Below are 15,921 nucleotides of genomic sequence, written 5' to 3'. Positions count from 1 at the left end.
TCCAAGGATACTTTTGTGCTTTGGGGCCAATGCCCTGACTACTCAGTCTCAGCAGCCACCTTGACCTGGCACATCAACAGCTGCCTTACCACCTGCAGGCTGCAGACCAAGCCAGCCAGCCTCACACAGATAAAACATACACTGCAGGAGCACTGTACAAGGGGAGAAGACAGAGGCACAAGCTCAGGACTGTCTCATCTCCTCATACAGACCCCCTCATCTCTAGGGACTATGATTCTTGAGAAGTTGCATTATTAATATCGAGCTTTGAAGACTAAAACCGTTGCCAGAGAACATAGCTGTCTTCCCCCAGGAACTTTCAAAGTGGTTGTGGCATGATTAGATGCTTGCATACTGATGTGACCACTAGCTAAGCTCTCAGCTGTATTTCTAGGACTCTATTCTGGCAGCCTTTGTTGTAGGACAATGGACAGTCCTGAGCTTGTGCCTCCATCTTTTCTCCTTGTATAGTGTCCCCTGCAGTGTCTTGAGAGGAAGTTTCTCTGTGAAGCCCACAGCGTGAAGGCTCAACAGGCCTGGCCCCTCAGGACAGGCAAGATAGACAGGCACACCATCTAGATGGCTTCCCCCCTAAAAGCCCTTCTACCCGTACAGCTATTAAAAGTCCTACTTTCAGACATGGATTCCAGATGCACTTTACTAGTACATTTTCAGTACCAGAGTCTGCAAAAGTGAAAAGCTAGGTAAGAGGAAGGCAAGCTCCATATCTGTGTAGAGAATGGCTCCTGACTACATTGCCATCTGGCTGCCTTGTGTCCCTCCCTCCCTCTGTCAGCCAGGCCATCCTACAAAGTTGGCTCTCCCTGGGAGGTCCTCCTTCCGCTGCCCTGTCACTGCATACTCACAGCCCAGTTCAATAGGCTCCTAGGAAGGTTTGGTAAATTTTTTTTTTCTTTTATGCCAGTACTAAGGCTTAAACTTGAGGCCTAGGTGCTCTCCCTGGGCTTCTATATTCAAGGCTGGTGCTCTACCACTTGAGCCATGCCCTCAGTATTATTCTTGCTTTGGTTGTTTTTGAGAAGGTCTCACATTTTTTCTAGGCCAGCCTAGACCACTGTCCCCTATTTATGCTTCCCTCTATAGCTGGGGAAACAGGTGTACCCCACCATGCCCAGCTTTTTCTGTTGAGATGGGATCTTATGAACTTTTCTGCCTAGGCTGACCTGGAACTGTAATCCTCCTGATATCCATCTCCTTAATCACTAGGATGATGGTCATTAGCCACCAGCAACTGGACATACACTTTCATTTTTTTTTGTTTCATCTTATTATTATTTCATATTGTTTCATCTTTGTAATAAAAAAACAGCTCATTATATTCAAATGTTTTTTTCCTTTCATGCAATTGTTTCTAACACATTTATAACATTATTTCTTTGTTGCTTTGTATGTCCCTCCCCCACAGTATAACCCCTGCTTTCACTGTATTTGATGTCGATATAATTTGTGGAGGGGAAGGGGAAAAACAAATCGTTTAAATAGGAATACAGGTGGACCCATTGCAACAATGAGATGTACAAGTCGTTATGTCAAAAACAAACTTTACAACTTTGGTGGAGGGGAAAGGGGGGACGGGGAGGATTGGGTGGGGGGGGCGGGGGGAGGATGGGAAGGGGAAACAAAGGAGGAGGCTACAATGCTTGATAAGAAATGTACTCATTATCTTGCCCATGTAATTGTAACCCCTCTGTACAGTATTTTTACAATAAAAAAAGAAAAAAAAAACAAGACGTTTATTTAAACAACAAGATACTTGACTTGAAGGGGAAACTATCTAGGATTCTTTTTTTTTAAGAGTAATTGCCCTACATGTAATAGCTACGTACAAAAAAGTTATAAAATTGTCCTTGGTTTTACAATGATAAATGAAAACATTAAAATTCTCCAATCAAACAAGGTATGCAAGGATTTTTGTTGTTTTTTTCTTTTTTTGTTAAAACAATGAGAGCAAAATAACTAACTCAAATATAAAGATAAAAGCTGAATGCGCATGCCACGAATGGAGGAGGGGGCTATTTTCACAAGACAGTATTTTTCCCCATCCCATCTCCATTTGATGTCAATAAAAATATACCATTGGCCATTTAATTTAAAAGAAACAAAAAGAAAAAGAAAAAAGAAAAGCAATGTGCTTGTGCACATACACCAGTTACTTTATGTACAATAAAGGAATGGGGAAGGGGAAAATGAAAGAATAGAGAAAACTATATTGTAGTAGTCAGGATGTGGTGGACCCAAATTGCAGTCTTCTAATTAAGAATGTATTCTTGGTCTGTAAGAACAAAGTTCTGGAGCAAAGTAGCAGGTTCCCTTTTTTAGTAGACACCTCCTGTCTGCTGCTGGAACATATCAATTGTATCTTCATCCTCCATTTCCAACTGTGCAGGTGTGTCTGTGTCATTGATTGGCTGCCCATCAAATCGGAATCTGATCTGCCTCATTGACAAACCCTGTCGTTCACAATAGGCTTTCATTAGTTTACTAAGTGGTGTGTGCCTCTTCATCTTAAACTGCACCACAGAACCATCCTGCCCCGCCACCTTCAAATTAATATGATCGTTGTTCTCAGTCTTGACTCCTTCCTTGGGCTTTTCGTCTGCCATTGCGAGCGCCGGAGTCTCCTCAGATGCCGCTTTATAAAAGAGGTCCCTGGTCCGCACCGAACGAGCATACAGGCAGCACCACAGCAGCTGGAGGAGGTGGCAGCGGTGGACAGGTTTTCATTTTTGAGTGTGCTTCCAGACTTGACTGAATGAATGGCTCTATCTCTAAGATGTCTTTGCTGGTCTACTACCTCTTTGACTGGCCGCTCAGAACTAGGAATGAGTGCTAGGTTCCAAACAGCAAGTGGCTTGAAGTACATGGTTCAAGGTTATGACTATCAAGCCTGAGAATGCTCTCAACTTACCTTTGAACTCAGTGGCTTCTTACCCTTTGGAGGTGCCATCTTTTCTACTTTTGAATTAAGTTTCTTGAGAATGGAGCTTTCTCTCTTTAGTTGTCATATCCCTATGCCTAGCACACGGCCTAGCACATGATATATGCTCAACAAACAAGGAATGGATGAATGGCCTCATGATAGATCACCCATTTTTGTCCATAATAAACAGTAAATTGCTAGAGGGTGGAGATTAGATCTACAAAGACCCAGTGACAACTTCTTGGGTTAAATTAAAACTGGGAGCCAAGAGCCACTGGCTCATGCCTGTGATCCTAGCTAGTCAGTGGGCTCAGATCTGAGGATCATGGTTCAAAGCCAGCCAAATCAAGAAAGTATGCAAGACTCTTTTTTTTTTTTTTTTTGGTTGGTCATGGGGCCTGAACTCAGGACCTGGGCGCTGTCCCTCAGCTCTTTAACTCAAGGCTAGCACTCTACCATTTGAGCCACAGTGCCACTTCCAGCATTTTCTGCTTGTGTGGTGCTGAGGAATCGAACCCGGGGCCTCATGCATGCAAGGCAAGCACTCTACCACTGAGCCACCTTCCCAGCCCTGCAAGACTCTTATCTCCAATTAACTACCAAAAAGCCAGTGGAGCTGTGGCTTAAGTGGTAGAGTGCTAGGATAGGTCTTGGGGCCTGAGTTCAAGCCCTAGGATAAGTATGCAAAAAAAAAAAAAAAAAATAGAAGCTGGGGGATTCACCAGAGATACACCTTTCCTCCTGGGGTGATTATTCACAAAATGCAGTGAATGCTCCTAATATACAGCATTTGCCAAAGCTCAGGACGCAGAAAGACAACATGGTCTTCCATTCCCATCTTGTCCTCACCTCAGCTATAGTTTGGGAGACTTGAGTTTTTAAGCACTGGTCCTGAGGGTCACTTCTGTCTTAGGCTAATCACAGTATGAATGAAGCTAGGTGTCATTAAGTAGTTTGATGAAGGACTGTTGAAGGCTTGGGTAATAGGAGTGGGAAAATGTTAGATCTTATAATTTTCTCTCTCCCTCTCTCTCTCTCTCTCTCTGTATTGGTGGTGGGGCTTGAACTCTGGGCTTGGGCACTGTCCCTGTGCTCTTCAGCTCAAGGCGAGTGCTCTATCGCTTGAGCCACAGTGCCACTTCCGGTTTTCTAGTGGTTTATTGGAGATAAGAGTCTCACAGAGTTTCCTGCCTGGGCTGTCTTTGAACCATGATCCTCAGCTCTCAGCCTCCTGAGTAGCTAAGATCACAGGCATGAGCTACTGGCAGCCAACAGATTTTATAATTCTCTTGACAAATCCAGCAGGCATGTGGTTTTGCACGTTGACAGCAAAAGTGCTACCCATCATTGGCAATGCTTTCAGAAGAGGAAATGGAATTCTTCCTGAATCTATTTGTGTATGTATGTGTGTGGTCCCTTTGTCACTGAGTGGGGAAGGGCGGCTGGGGGAATGACAAGGAGGTGGCTTCCGGGCAAATGGCTTGGCAGCACACTCAAAGTGCACTCAGCTTTGGGCTTCAAAGGAAATGAAACTAGCGTCAGTCCTCGATGAGCAAGCAGTGTAGACATCACTGGTCCCCAACTCTTGATGAATAGAAGGGATCCATGTAAGAGAAAATCAAGAGAGAGGGAACTGGCATCACTGGACCACTGGGGACCCGTGACAGGCCACTCAGAGAACCTGGAGTCTCTTTTTCACCCCAGGACTACTTAGAAATGCAGTTTCAGCTTCCAACCTGAAGAGTTTAGAAAAACTACAGGGTGGGGCCCAACGGGGGTGTTTAGCAAGCTGCCCACTTCACCCCAGTGTGCAGACCAGCTCGCGGCTCCTTGGCCAGGCATATAGTACATACTCATTTCACCCTCTTGGATCTTCAGAAGTAGATGTGACAGCTAACTGTGGAGGCATTTTGCCAGCGTTAAAGAATACCCCAATAACTGCGAATGTCTAGAGAGGGTTTCCCGAAGAGAAGGAATCTGAGTTGGTGAAGGGAGGAAAGATCAGCTGTGCGGGGAGGTGAGATGTCCGTCTTTGCCACCCCTGGGCTGTGGCTCTGCAGGTCCCAGGGTGTCGCACCCCAGAACTTACACCACCACCCCTGGGCTTGCACAGGGCATATGGTGGCACTTTATAACCGTCATAATCGCGTGAGCAATTCTAACTATAATTCCTTATAAATACATGCATGCTGCTAGTTATGTTTCTCTGAATAACCCTGATTAGTATGGCAGGTACAAGTCGCTATTCACCCATGAGAAAAGAAGACTCATGAAGCTCCTAAGTGCCACAGGTTTACACAGCTAGAAATAAAGGTACCAAAAGATACCCGCCTCTGGTGGGGATGTGGCTTAGCAGTAGAGCACTTGCATTCTATCCTCAGCAGTTCAAAAGCAAAAGGCACCAAAGCTGATTATTTTTCTACCTTGCCAGTGTTTCTCAAATGCTGACACGTAATCCAATCATTTGGCAATTGTGTTAAACTGTGGATTCTGAGTCCATAAATCTGGAGGGGCTGTCAGCCAGCTCTAATGAGCTCCCAGGTGTCACCAGCCCCTCTGAACACCAGCCCACTTTGAGCAGGAAGGCATCCTGCATTACTGTCTGGCCTCGCCCAGGCTCTTAGAGACCCAAGCATGTCAGTAATTCTTACAGCAGCTCTTGGCACGGAGCAGAGCAATCTCTTTTCAGAAGCCTCCAGGTGATGGGTTCAGCTTACATTTGAGAACCAACATCCATTTCCATATGGAAAAACTCATTCAAAGCCAGGCTAGGAAGCAAAGAGGTTCTTACATTACAGTTACTACAAAGTCATCAAAGGAAAAATGGGACAAGGGAAAAAGATATCACATTGTAGTCTGAGTAGTAACTTGCATGCAGTGTTTTTGGATGAGATAAAGATATAAAATGACCCATGCTGAGCACCACCCTTGAAGGCTTCTGAAAATGAACGTGGGATATAGAGCCAGTGGCATCAGCCGTGGGTGGGGCAGGGTAGGGACATCTGGGCAAAGGACACAGTGGTACGTGGACATGTAGGTCTGGCATGGCACAGGAGAGGAGTGCTTCTCCTTTTTCCCACAAACTATCTACCGGTGGAGGATGGTGGATGTTCATGTGATGTATACACATGGAGCTGGGAAGGCAGCTTGGGGTTTCTTGTTTTAATTGTGTGTAATCTTAAAAAAAACAACCATGCACACGTTCATCTATAGCAAACCAATACACTTTACTTTGGTATGAACACTGTATTTAGTTACCATTAAGATAAAAGGAGACACTGTTATGTGCAGTCTCATGCATCGAAGTGGAAAGATCACCCTCTTCTCCCCGCCCCCCAGATAGCAGGATCTGCATTGATTCAGCCTCTCTTCCTCTTGGTGCTGCAGACATTTGAAAACCAGACTCAGAATATGGGAAGGCAAGTGGCCCTTGGTCTGTCTGTGTTGTTAGGCGCTGTGCAAAGTATTGTTGAGGACAGGAGCCCAGGATGTCTTCTGAGTTGTTTTGAGCCCATGTCTGGGACGCTTGGGTTTGTGTTTTAAGAAGTTATATCTTTCAAGTAGATTTCAAAAACAGAGACAAAAGATCTTTGATCTATGCTTTAGATCCTTTTGAGTTTCAAGAAAATGCTCATCAAAGTATTTTCAGTAAAGAAAGCTGATGAAAGGTGTATGCGTGATACCACTCACTGTCATTTTCACTCCATGTAAATTAAGGGAGGGATGCCAGTGACTCAGTTTCTGCCATCAGATCTCAGCATCTAATACTTCATCAAAGGACTCACATCCTGGAGAGCCAGCTGAACAGAAAAGTCTGCAAGACTCTATCTCCAATTAATCAGCAAAACTTTGGGCTGTAGGTGTGGCTCAAGTAGTAGAGCACCATCCTTGAGCAAGAAAGCCAAGTGAAGTTGAGGCCCTGAGTTCAAGCCCCTAGGAGAGCCAGAAAGAAAAAGAGAGAGAGAGAGGAAGAGAGACTGCAAACAAGAGTGAGCATATGACAGCAGGGCTTGACCTCGAGTATTTGTAAAGAGTTTAGTACCAGGACAGCCAATTTTGTAGCATTCTATAACATTTTAATTAACTAAAGTTCTAAAATGACTCTCCTTCACCCCACCCCACCCCCAACAAGAAGAACAAACTGTCCACCTTCAAGGGCTGGTTAGGAAATTGCAGCTTTGAGTTCGTCAGAAGCTTGACCCAGCTTCGCAGGCCAAGGACAGAAGAATTCATGTTACAGAAATGCTAGCCAGCATCATCGTTCCCAGCCATTCCTGATCTTGCAAGTATTCTACTTGTAAGTTTTTACGGGAGGAAAAACAGCCCACACAGACAGCGGCCTGAGGACTGTGAATTCTGATCTCTTTGTATACATGTTACAAACCTTGTGTGCGTGCATGAGTGTGTGCGTGCATGAGTGAGATGCTGGGGATTAAACTGAGGGCCTCACACTTTCTAGACAAGCACTCATTTCTAACCCTTTTACTTTTATATTGTTTTTCAGATTCTCAATTTGGACTAGGCTAACCTTGAGCTATGATTCTCCTACTTATACCACCCAAGTAGCTGGAATTACCGGAGGGAGGGGAACTGCTACAGTTGGTGCGCTCTCTCTCTCTCTCTCTCTCTCTCTCTCTGTGCATAGGCTGCCTTTGAACAGAAATCCTCCTATCTCTGTAATCAAGTAGCTAAGAGTAAAGGTGTGTAACACCATGCCTGCTGACAAAATCTTTTGACAAGAGAAAGTCACTACTCCCCCCAAATAGCAGGGGAAAATACATTCCAAATTAATGACCTGAGATGATCCAGGAAGTACTTCCTTTGACCCCAGCTAAGCAACTCATGTCCTGGGAAGTCCCTTCTGGAGCATCTCTGTAGTACGTAGTGTGGCAAGGAGCAAGTGGTTTTGGAAGTAAAGGACTGTGGTTTGGGTTCTGTGTGCAGTTACATGGTACTTACTTTTTCCCTTGCCAGAGCATAATAATGACATCATAACGATTGCAAATGGAGAACTATCAGGATTTGGAGACATGTAAGAGGTGGTCTTTATCACAGTCTGCAATCCCCAGTCTCCCCCAGCCACCCACCCCAGAGAACACTGAACTGTTCAAGCCCTGTTTATATTCTCTATGAACGTGACAGTGTTATGTGGAAAATAATTTGGAATAATTCATACTGAATTATAAGTAACTGGTGGGTTTTGGTTTTAGGAACAGATTTTTTCTTCCAAGAGACTCTTGTCATGTGAGTAAAATTATTATAAAATGGAACAGTCAGGAAAAGTTCACAGATTATCAGAGAGCTTTGATGAAAAACCTTTTCTTCTGGGATGGGACAGAAGAGACGTCTCCCCATGATGTACAGCCCTGAAGCACCTCACCTCCAGAGACAGCTGTCTTCTGCTGTTGGCAGTGGGCACAGAATCCACCAGAGGCTCTGGTGCCAACAGGGGGACCGCGTGTTCAGCTCAGAAAGTACCAAAGATGGTATTGCCATGTGGATAAAGATGGCCCACACGCACCCCCGCCAATGGATTGTTCCTCTAGTTTCAATTCCTCCTTATTCCCTCTTGTCCCCTTTAGTGGCCAGGGTACCCCCCACTCCCAAGCATGGCTGGGCTTCTGCTGGACTTTAGACTCTATCAAGTTTAATGTGGCTCCTCTCCAGACAGAATGCAAAGCCATGGTTGGCCCATGGGCCTGTGAAAGATAAGAGAAAGGAGTTAGGTTTTTGTTTGGTGTGATATGGGGAATCAAGGTTATAATCAAAGCAATGAACTTTGATTCAGAGAGCAAAACTAAGCACGTAAAGATCAGTTGCTTTTGTGCTAGAGCTGATGAGAAAAGAAAACAAGGCAAGAGTTGTATTTACTTGTATAGTATTGAAAAATTGACACCAAGCCTAGTAGCTTTGTAGCAAGTGGTCTTTATGCCTGAAGGAAAATGTAAAATAATTGTTCATAGAAGTATAAAGGCCCTGTAATCATGGTATAACTGGGTCAGCAGCCTTGACTGGCATGATGTCCACAGTAGCTCACAAGTGGGTCACGTGGTTGTTTCTGTGTCACAGGGAATATCCTTGAGCAGAAGAGCTCACAGCCACTGCATTTTAATACTTCATTTTTCTCTGATGAATTTTCAATGGCACAAGTCAGCAGAGACGTTTTTCTTGTACATCTTGCCTATGGCCATGTTAGTAAACGACATGACTCTCTCCACTTCCAATTCCCCCACCACCTTTGTAGTCCACGCTCATGGAAACAATTCATTGAATGGCTGCCAAGGTGATGATCTGAGTCTGTGATGGGAGCTGGTGTCCTGAGCACAGAAGCCTCAGGAATGAGGGAGATGGGACAGTATTGCCCACTGCCTTGGTGGGTCATAAACTCAAGAAATGCAGAACAACCAAGAAAGTTTCCTTATAAGTTCTAGTGTTAATGACTTCATTTTATCATTTCACTGATAGCTAGTGAGCATTTGCAAAGCCATTAGCACAAAACAAATCTGATAATGAGAAAGAAGTAGGTGCAAAATGGCAATGAGAAGAAACATTTCAGAATTGACTGACGGTAATGGAGCAGCATTTGGAGACTTTAGCACTAGGGAGATTAAACTTTAATTCAAGTTACTTTTACATTACAGGAAAAGCTATGGAACATGTCTGAATCCAACAGGTTATATAGAAACCTTATTTTCAGAAAAAAGTAAGCTGAGTTTTAGCCTTTGTCTTCCTTTGTTGTCACAGACTGGTGACAAGAAGCTAGCTGATGGGAGACAGATAAGCAGCTTGGAAGGGTGACCCTCCGCCCAGGCCCTCAGGGCCTTTCCTGCTCAGAGACTTCAAAACTGGAAAGCTGTCTGTGTCCACACTTGGTGTGTGTCTCATTGCCCACACTGTCTGTGCAGCCTCTTGCTTTCTGCAAGTCTTCAGATATTTTTAGCTCAATTGTTTGAGGAAGACAGCAAATCCATCTTTAACTTTTTTTTCTCTTGTTTTATCAAACTTCGGAACAACACTAGATCCACAGGATTCATCGTGATTCCGGAGACAACTCCCAGACAGGTGAAAATCTTTCATGTTTGGTCTCTGTGTAGAAGACTTTGTGAGTTCAAGTCTATCAGTTGCTCTAAAGGTGATGAGGGTGACACTTGCCACCCAAGATTGGAGACAGCTAAGTGCTAATGTTGAGAGCCTAGAAAGGTAAAGAGAGGTAGGAAGCGGTTAAAAAGTACTCCATTCTTCATTGACAGTAACCTCTACTCGACGCCTCCCCACTGTGGTTTTCTTTTATTTTCATAGAGAAAATAAACCAACACAGTGAGAACTAGCATTCTAGGTAGACACTAGTAGGATAGAACACAGGAGAATATGGTGGTGGTTCAACCATAACCTTTTGTCCTCCATTGCCTTTTGGTAGTAGGTGGCTGACTTCAGAACTGGGAAGTGTGGCAAGGTAGCAGGTAAAGAAAGCCCCCTCCCCAGCTTCCCCTCATCATCTCAGACCTGTGGTGACACTGCCTGACCTTGCGTCAAGAAGCACTAGATGATTTTTACCTGTAGAAAGACCTGGAATTATCAGATCACTAGAGGATATTTGGATTTTGGCAATCAGCTCTGGAGCTGGTTCTCCTACCATCTATAGTGCCATTAGGCAATTCTTTTTATTAGATTACTATAATTTTATTATCTATAAGTAATTGGACAAAGAGATTTCAGTTCAACATGTTGATGAGTACAGTGCATCATGATCAATCACCCCTTTCATCGTTCTCCCGCCATCGCTCCCAGCCCCATCCATCCCTTCCATTTTCCTAGGTTCATTTTCATATATCTTCATATTGGAATAATATGACTGCCTTCTCCCACCATTCCGCTCTACGTATCTACTCCCCTACCCACATACACACCTCAAGTACCAGTTCCCTAGTATTCATTTTATTAGACTGTAAGTTATTTGTTCTTAAGAAACTATTGTTACCCACTTTTTCCCCCGGCTTAGAATGTGATCATATGATGGTGTCTGAGAAATGCATTCTTCCTGGCCCTCAATTGTCTTCCTCTTAGCATAGCCGTGACTGTTTCATGGTTACAACTCCCTCCTTGCTCGGGAGTTTCTCTCACAAGAAGCAAATACCCTGAAAATGTGTGTTGTCCAGGGTGACATGGCTGCCTTCACATTATGCATAGTGTTCACTGTGACATGTGATTTTATATTTCTGAGACAGAACATTTTCAATGTGAAGTTCAAAGTCGGCAAAGAGTTATGCAGAATTTTTTCAATGATTTTTTTCCTCCCCAGAAAATAAAGACACAGATTAGAGGTTAGCTGTTCTCTGCTCTTGCTATGATCAGCTGCTCTTACACATCATTGGGTGAAGTTTATCCTTAGTCACCCTGAAAGACTGTCTAGACGTCTGACTTTCCAAAAGTGCCCCCAAACTAGTCTGAATTTATTTCCCAAATAATATAAAATGTCTATGCATTTCACAAGGATTTTATTTCCTTAAATATCTCCAGAGGAGTTCTTCCCTTCCAGTTGAATAGGCTCCTTTAAGTCAAGGTGATCCCTGTAAAAAGTTCCGCTAAGTTTCAGCTTATTTTCAAAATGATATTCCACTTCTAGAATCAAATAATCCTTGATAATCTCCAGTTGCATGATATAATGAAGCAGCAGACAGCAAAACAATTTACGATTCACATGACTTCGATGACTTGAAGAGAAAGTAGTTTATTTCTCAAAATGGTTTTTCTGGTGTTTAAAAAGTAAACATGTTTCCTTTGGAAAACAAGTCATGGGTGACTACACAGATGTCTCATCCCCTTCCATTTCTAATGTGCAATCCACAGAGCCTCACTCATTCAGATACAAGAGCCGAAGGAAAGAGTCCATTGACGTCAAGTCCATATCATCTCGAAGCAGTGATGGTGAGAAGCTTTTTGTATTCCTTGACCTTTTAAGATGTAGAAAGTGACAGAGAAGTATACTTGAGAAGAGGAATATGTCCAGTACCTTCATCACATATAAACTCCAAAGTGGAAGATTTCAGTTAAATTGGATTTTTTCCAGTAACTAGACATGTTTTAGGGATTTTGAAAAGCATTTTTCAATGCTTGCTACAAACTTTCTCTTCTTAAAAGGGTTCCATGTGCCTTCATCACCTAAAGTATGTGGGCCACATAACCACACAGGCCCTGCAGTTTCAGTAGCCAGCCAAGGTCATTTTGGGGTGTGAGTAGCAAACCTTGGGGGTGATGGATTCATTGGGGGAGCAGTGTTTTGGCTTCCCAACTCCAATACACACCTGTTTCCAGCCTTTCTGCTACATGCACTTACGTTCTGTTAATGAAATGTCACAGACACTGTTGAGTCAGAATATAGCAAAACATTTCTTCCCTTCGTGGCAGAACTTAGCAATGCATATGTGGTCCTAGCCAAACCTGTAGGTCAGGAGGGAGTCAGAGAAAATAAGACATGGAGGAGAAAAGATCTCAGGTGAGCCATCCAAGTAGTATTGTACTCGGGTGAGCCATCCAAGTAGTATTGCATGAACCCAGAAGAGAGGGTATTGGGGAAAAGGGACAGCTAGAGTGTTAAATGCTAGAGATCAAAGGTTGAGAGCTGAGGTCAATCAGTAGGTTTCGCTTTCCATTTGGGTTTTTGTTTTTTGTTTTCTTTGTGGGGCTTGGGGTGGAACCCAGGGTATTGCACATTACTAGACAAACACTTTGCAACTGAGACACATCCCAGCCCTCTTTGGGTTTCCTTTGGTTTTCACTAGAAAGACAGGTTCTAAGGGTTGGGGGAGGAGAGGAGCTAGTGCCTGTGCGCTAAGTACAGAGGTAGGCTGATAACTTCAAGGCATAATGGGAAGGTCAAGTGAAGGACTTCCCAGCCTTTAGGTGGCAATGGGAAATATGAAAGAACTGGTTGAAATGGCAAAGACCGAAGATGACTGACACAATGTCAACAATTCCCAGAGCAAGGCAGTCTGACAGACATGGGGTGCGAGCCAGTGAGACTATAAGTATGAAGGAAAACAGATGGTAATATCATGAGGCACATTGAGGATACAGTTAAGCAGAACGGGAATGAGGAAACCTGAATGGTGGAGGTAGTGGTAGGAGATTTTGATGGACCGGCTGTAGAGGTGGGGGCACAAGAGAGGACAGCAATGGCTGCCACAGGGGCTCTACCTGGGATGGCTGAAACGGGGACTAACCCTCTCCCCCACTGGGGTGGGAAGAGGTTGATGAAAGCACCGCTCTTAAAGGAACACATCTACGATTTGAATCTTTGTCTTGTCTTTCTTTTCTCTTTCTTTCCTTCCTTCTTTCTTTCTTTCTTTTCTTTTTGTCAGTCATGGGGCTTGAATTCAGGTCCTGGGCACTGTCCCTGAACTCTTGCTCAAGGCTAATGCTCTACCACTTTGTGCCACAGTGCCACTGCTAGTTTTTGAGTGGTTAATTGGAGATAAGAGTCTCATGGAGACTTTTCTGCCTGGGCTGGCTTCAAACCATGATCCTCAGATCTCAGCTTCTTGAGTTAAGCTAGGATTACAGGAATGATCCATGGACACCTGGCTCTATTTGAATCTTTAATCATCTGTAAGCATTAGCATTCCAAGAAGTAAAATCCTTTAAAAATGCATGTTTCTACAGATTGGAGCTAGCACCATAAGTTCTGAATATTACAGACCTACAGGCTCAGGAAGAAGGCGTGGTTGGCCCCAGTTCACTGAGTCTTCTATATATGAACATGGAAACTCCTCCCACTCTGCTCAGGTAGCTGGCCAATGGCCAGCAGGATAGTAATAAAGGCCAAGGAATTGCCTAAAGGGGCTTTTTGGTGGCCTGTGGCCCAGGAAGTCCTAGGGATGGCTAGGCAGCTTTGTAGGAACAAGAGATATGCTTTGGGAGGAGAGGGAAGTCTTGGGAGAATCAGGTCCCCAGCTGTGAAAGGACTAAGCTGCACTTAGCCAAAGCTGAGCCACCAGAACTAAACATGACTCTCTCACCTTCAGCACCAAGCCTACAGAACCGCCGCTATCCCTCCATGGCAAGGATCCACTCCATGACCATCGAAGCCCCCATCACGAAGGTGAGCAACAGCTGCCATCTCCATCCTGCAGTGAGGACCCTCGGCCCGCCTGGGCAGGGTTCTGGAGCTGCATTCGGCTGGTCTCATGTATTTCAGTCTAGTGGGAAAAACAGAACTAAATCAATTAACAGAAAATACATAAGTGTAGAATCACTAAGTAGAGGAAATGTTATAAAGGAAAACCCACGGCTCCATGAGACCAATGAGAGTAGGGGCTAGATATAGTTTGTATGAGAGACTGGTCAGGGAAGGTAACGCTGTAGAGGAAATAATGTTTGCATGAAAACTTGAAGCCCAAGAAGCATGCTGGTCAGAAGAGGTCTGTGGGGGAGCTGAAACAGCACTGGATGCTTTGCCATGTGACCTGGAAGGAAGCCAGAGAGGCTGGTGTATGGCCGGCAGAAGGGAGATATGGTAGGGCTCATGTCATTGTGATCAGTTGGGTAATAGTGAGGGATTTGTGTCTTAGTTTACATGCAGCAGAAACCATTGAAGATTTTAAAGTTAGGGGTGACATGATCTGACAACTGTGTCACAGAAAAATAAATGCCCAGCTGTTGTGCATATGGTGTGAGTCTAAGAAAACAAGCCAATCAAAACTTTTCTGTAATTCCAGGCCCCTGCACAAAAGTGGTGGTGACTGAGCTTGCATTAATGCAGTGGCAGTGGAAGAGACCTGGAGATATTTAGGGAGAGACTCAGCTGGGCTCTTTGAGAGAGTGGGAGAGGAGTGAGGGAAAGCAGTGTGTCAGGCAGGCAGGTGGTGGAAAGTTCTAGAAAAGCTTTCATCTTTGGTTCTGTTATTGTTGCTGCAGTTGCTGTTCAGTGTCCTGCTTTGTAGGAAGGAGAACCAGCCTGTATGTTTAGCTTTGGACTCTCCGGTCAGTAGGTCAGGTTAGCCTGAAGGTGAGTTTGGGAGTCTGGAATGGATTATATGCGTCCAGAGTCATGGAAACAAAAGTGTTATTTCTGGAAGGACCATAGAATAAGAGACAGACTCAGAACTATCTCTGAGAAACTCCAACCTGTGGAAAGGAGCTGGAGGAGAAGGTCACCAAAGGAGCCTGGGAGACATGGGCAGGAGGACACGGGACAGCATAGGCTGCCGAGTGCAGCTGTGAGACCGTGGCAGTGCCCTTTGAGCAACGAAGTGTGTGATCACCCACTTTCTTTTGGGCTCCCAGCATATCCATGACTTCAGCGGATTGGCATCCCAATCTCTCAATTTTACTCTTTTTTTTACTTCCAAAGGTTATAAATATAATCAACGCAGCCCAAGAAAACAGCCCAGTCACAGTGGCAGAAGCCTTAGACAGGGTTCTAGAAATTTTACGGACCACAGAACTGTACTCCCCGCAGCTGGGTACCAAAGATGAAGATCCACACACCAGTGATCTCGTGGGAGGCCTGATGACGGTGAGTGATGAGATAAACCCAGAAATGTCCAGTGGAGTCCCTCTCGAAGGCAAACCGATGTGATTTAGAGATGGCTGTCGAATAGATAAACACCAGTATAGCCAGAGGCAGCTCCATCCATTTCTGTAATGTATGTGTGATGGTATTCGAGTGACTCTTGCATTTATCTTTCTATGAAACTGACTGACCCCCACAGTGGGAGACAGACCTACTGCAAGTGATTGGGGCTGTGTATGCAAGGTGGAGTTGTACAGGGCCTCCTTTGCTACTTCTTCCCCTCGACCTTGTTGAACTCGTAGATTGAGGATGACAGCTGTCTGTAGCCCTCAGGCTCTACACAAGTGGCCCTCTGAATCTATAGGTTCTGCATCTGTGGATTCACCAATCACAGATCAAAAATACAAAACAAAGAAGAAAAAGAAATTTCTGCACCACTACTGAATATTACAGAATTTTTGTCATTAGT

The 15,921-nt window shown here is 44.4% G+C and overlaps 2 protein-coding genes across 3 annotated transcripts in view; one reads left to right on the top strand and one right to left on the bottom strand.

The window, feature by feature from the left end:
* Pde8b (phosphodiesterase 8B) overlaps nucleotides 1-15,921 on the top strand; it is an 88,857-nt gene that overhangs the window by 55,746 nt on the left and 17,190 nt on the right. For both annotated transcript variants that reach the window (XM_042690912.1, XM_042690911.1), the window contains 4 exons: nucleotides 9,961-10,003; nucleotides 11,789-11,866; nucleotides 13,963-14,039; nucleotides 15,291-15,455. In XM_042690912.1, coding sequence (XP_042546846.1) covers nucleotides 9,961-10,003; nucleotides 11,789-11,866; nucleotides 13,963-14,039; nucleotides 15,291-15,455 — 363 coding nt within the window. The remainder of the gene's footprint in view (nucleotides 1-9,960; nucleotides 10,004-11,788; nucleotides 11,867-13,962; nucleotides 14,040-15,290; nucleotides 15,456-15,921) is intronic.
* Nucleotides 2,287-2,624, bottom strand: LOC122117216 (small ubiquitin-related modifier 2-like). Its single transcript, XM_042690914.1, has one exon. It carries the CDS (start codon nucleotides 2,622-2,624, stop codon nucleotides 2,337-2,339), a length of 288 nt encoding a protein of 95 aa, XP_042546848.1. The 3' UTR covers nucleotides 2,287-2,336.

The sequence above is a fragment of the Dipodomys spectabilis genome, unplaced genomic scaffold (genome assembly GCF_019054845.1).
Source record: "Dipodomys spectabilis isolate Male_0828 unplaced genomic scaffold, ASM1905484v1 ptg000140l, whole genome shotgun sequence".
NCBI lineage: Eukaryota > Metazoa > Chordata > Mammalia > Rodentia > Heteromyidae > Dipodomys > Dipodomys spectabilis.
Note: the sequence above shows the minus strand (reverse complement) of the source record. Positions and strands in the feature narration are given on the sequence as shown.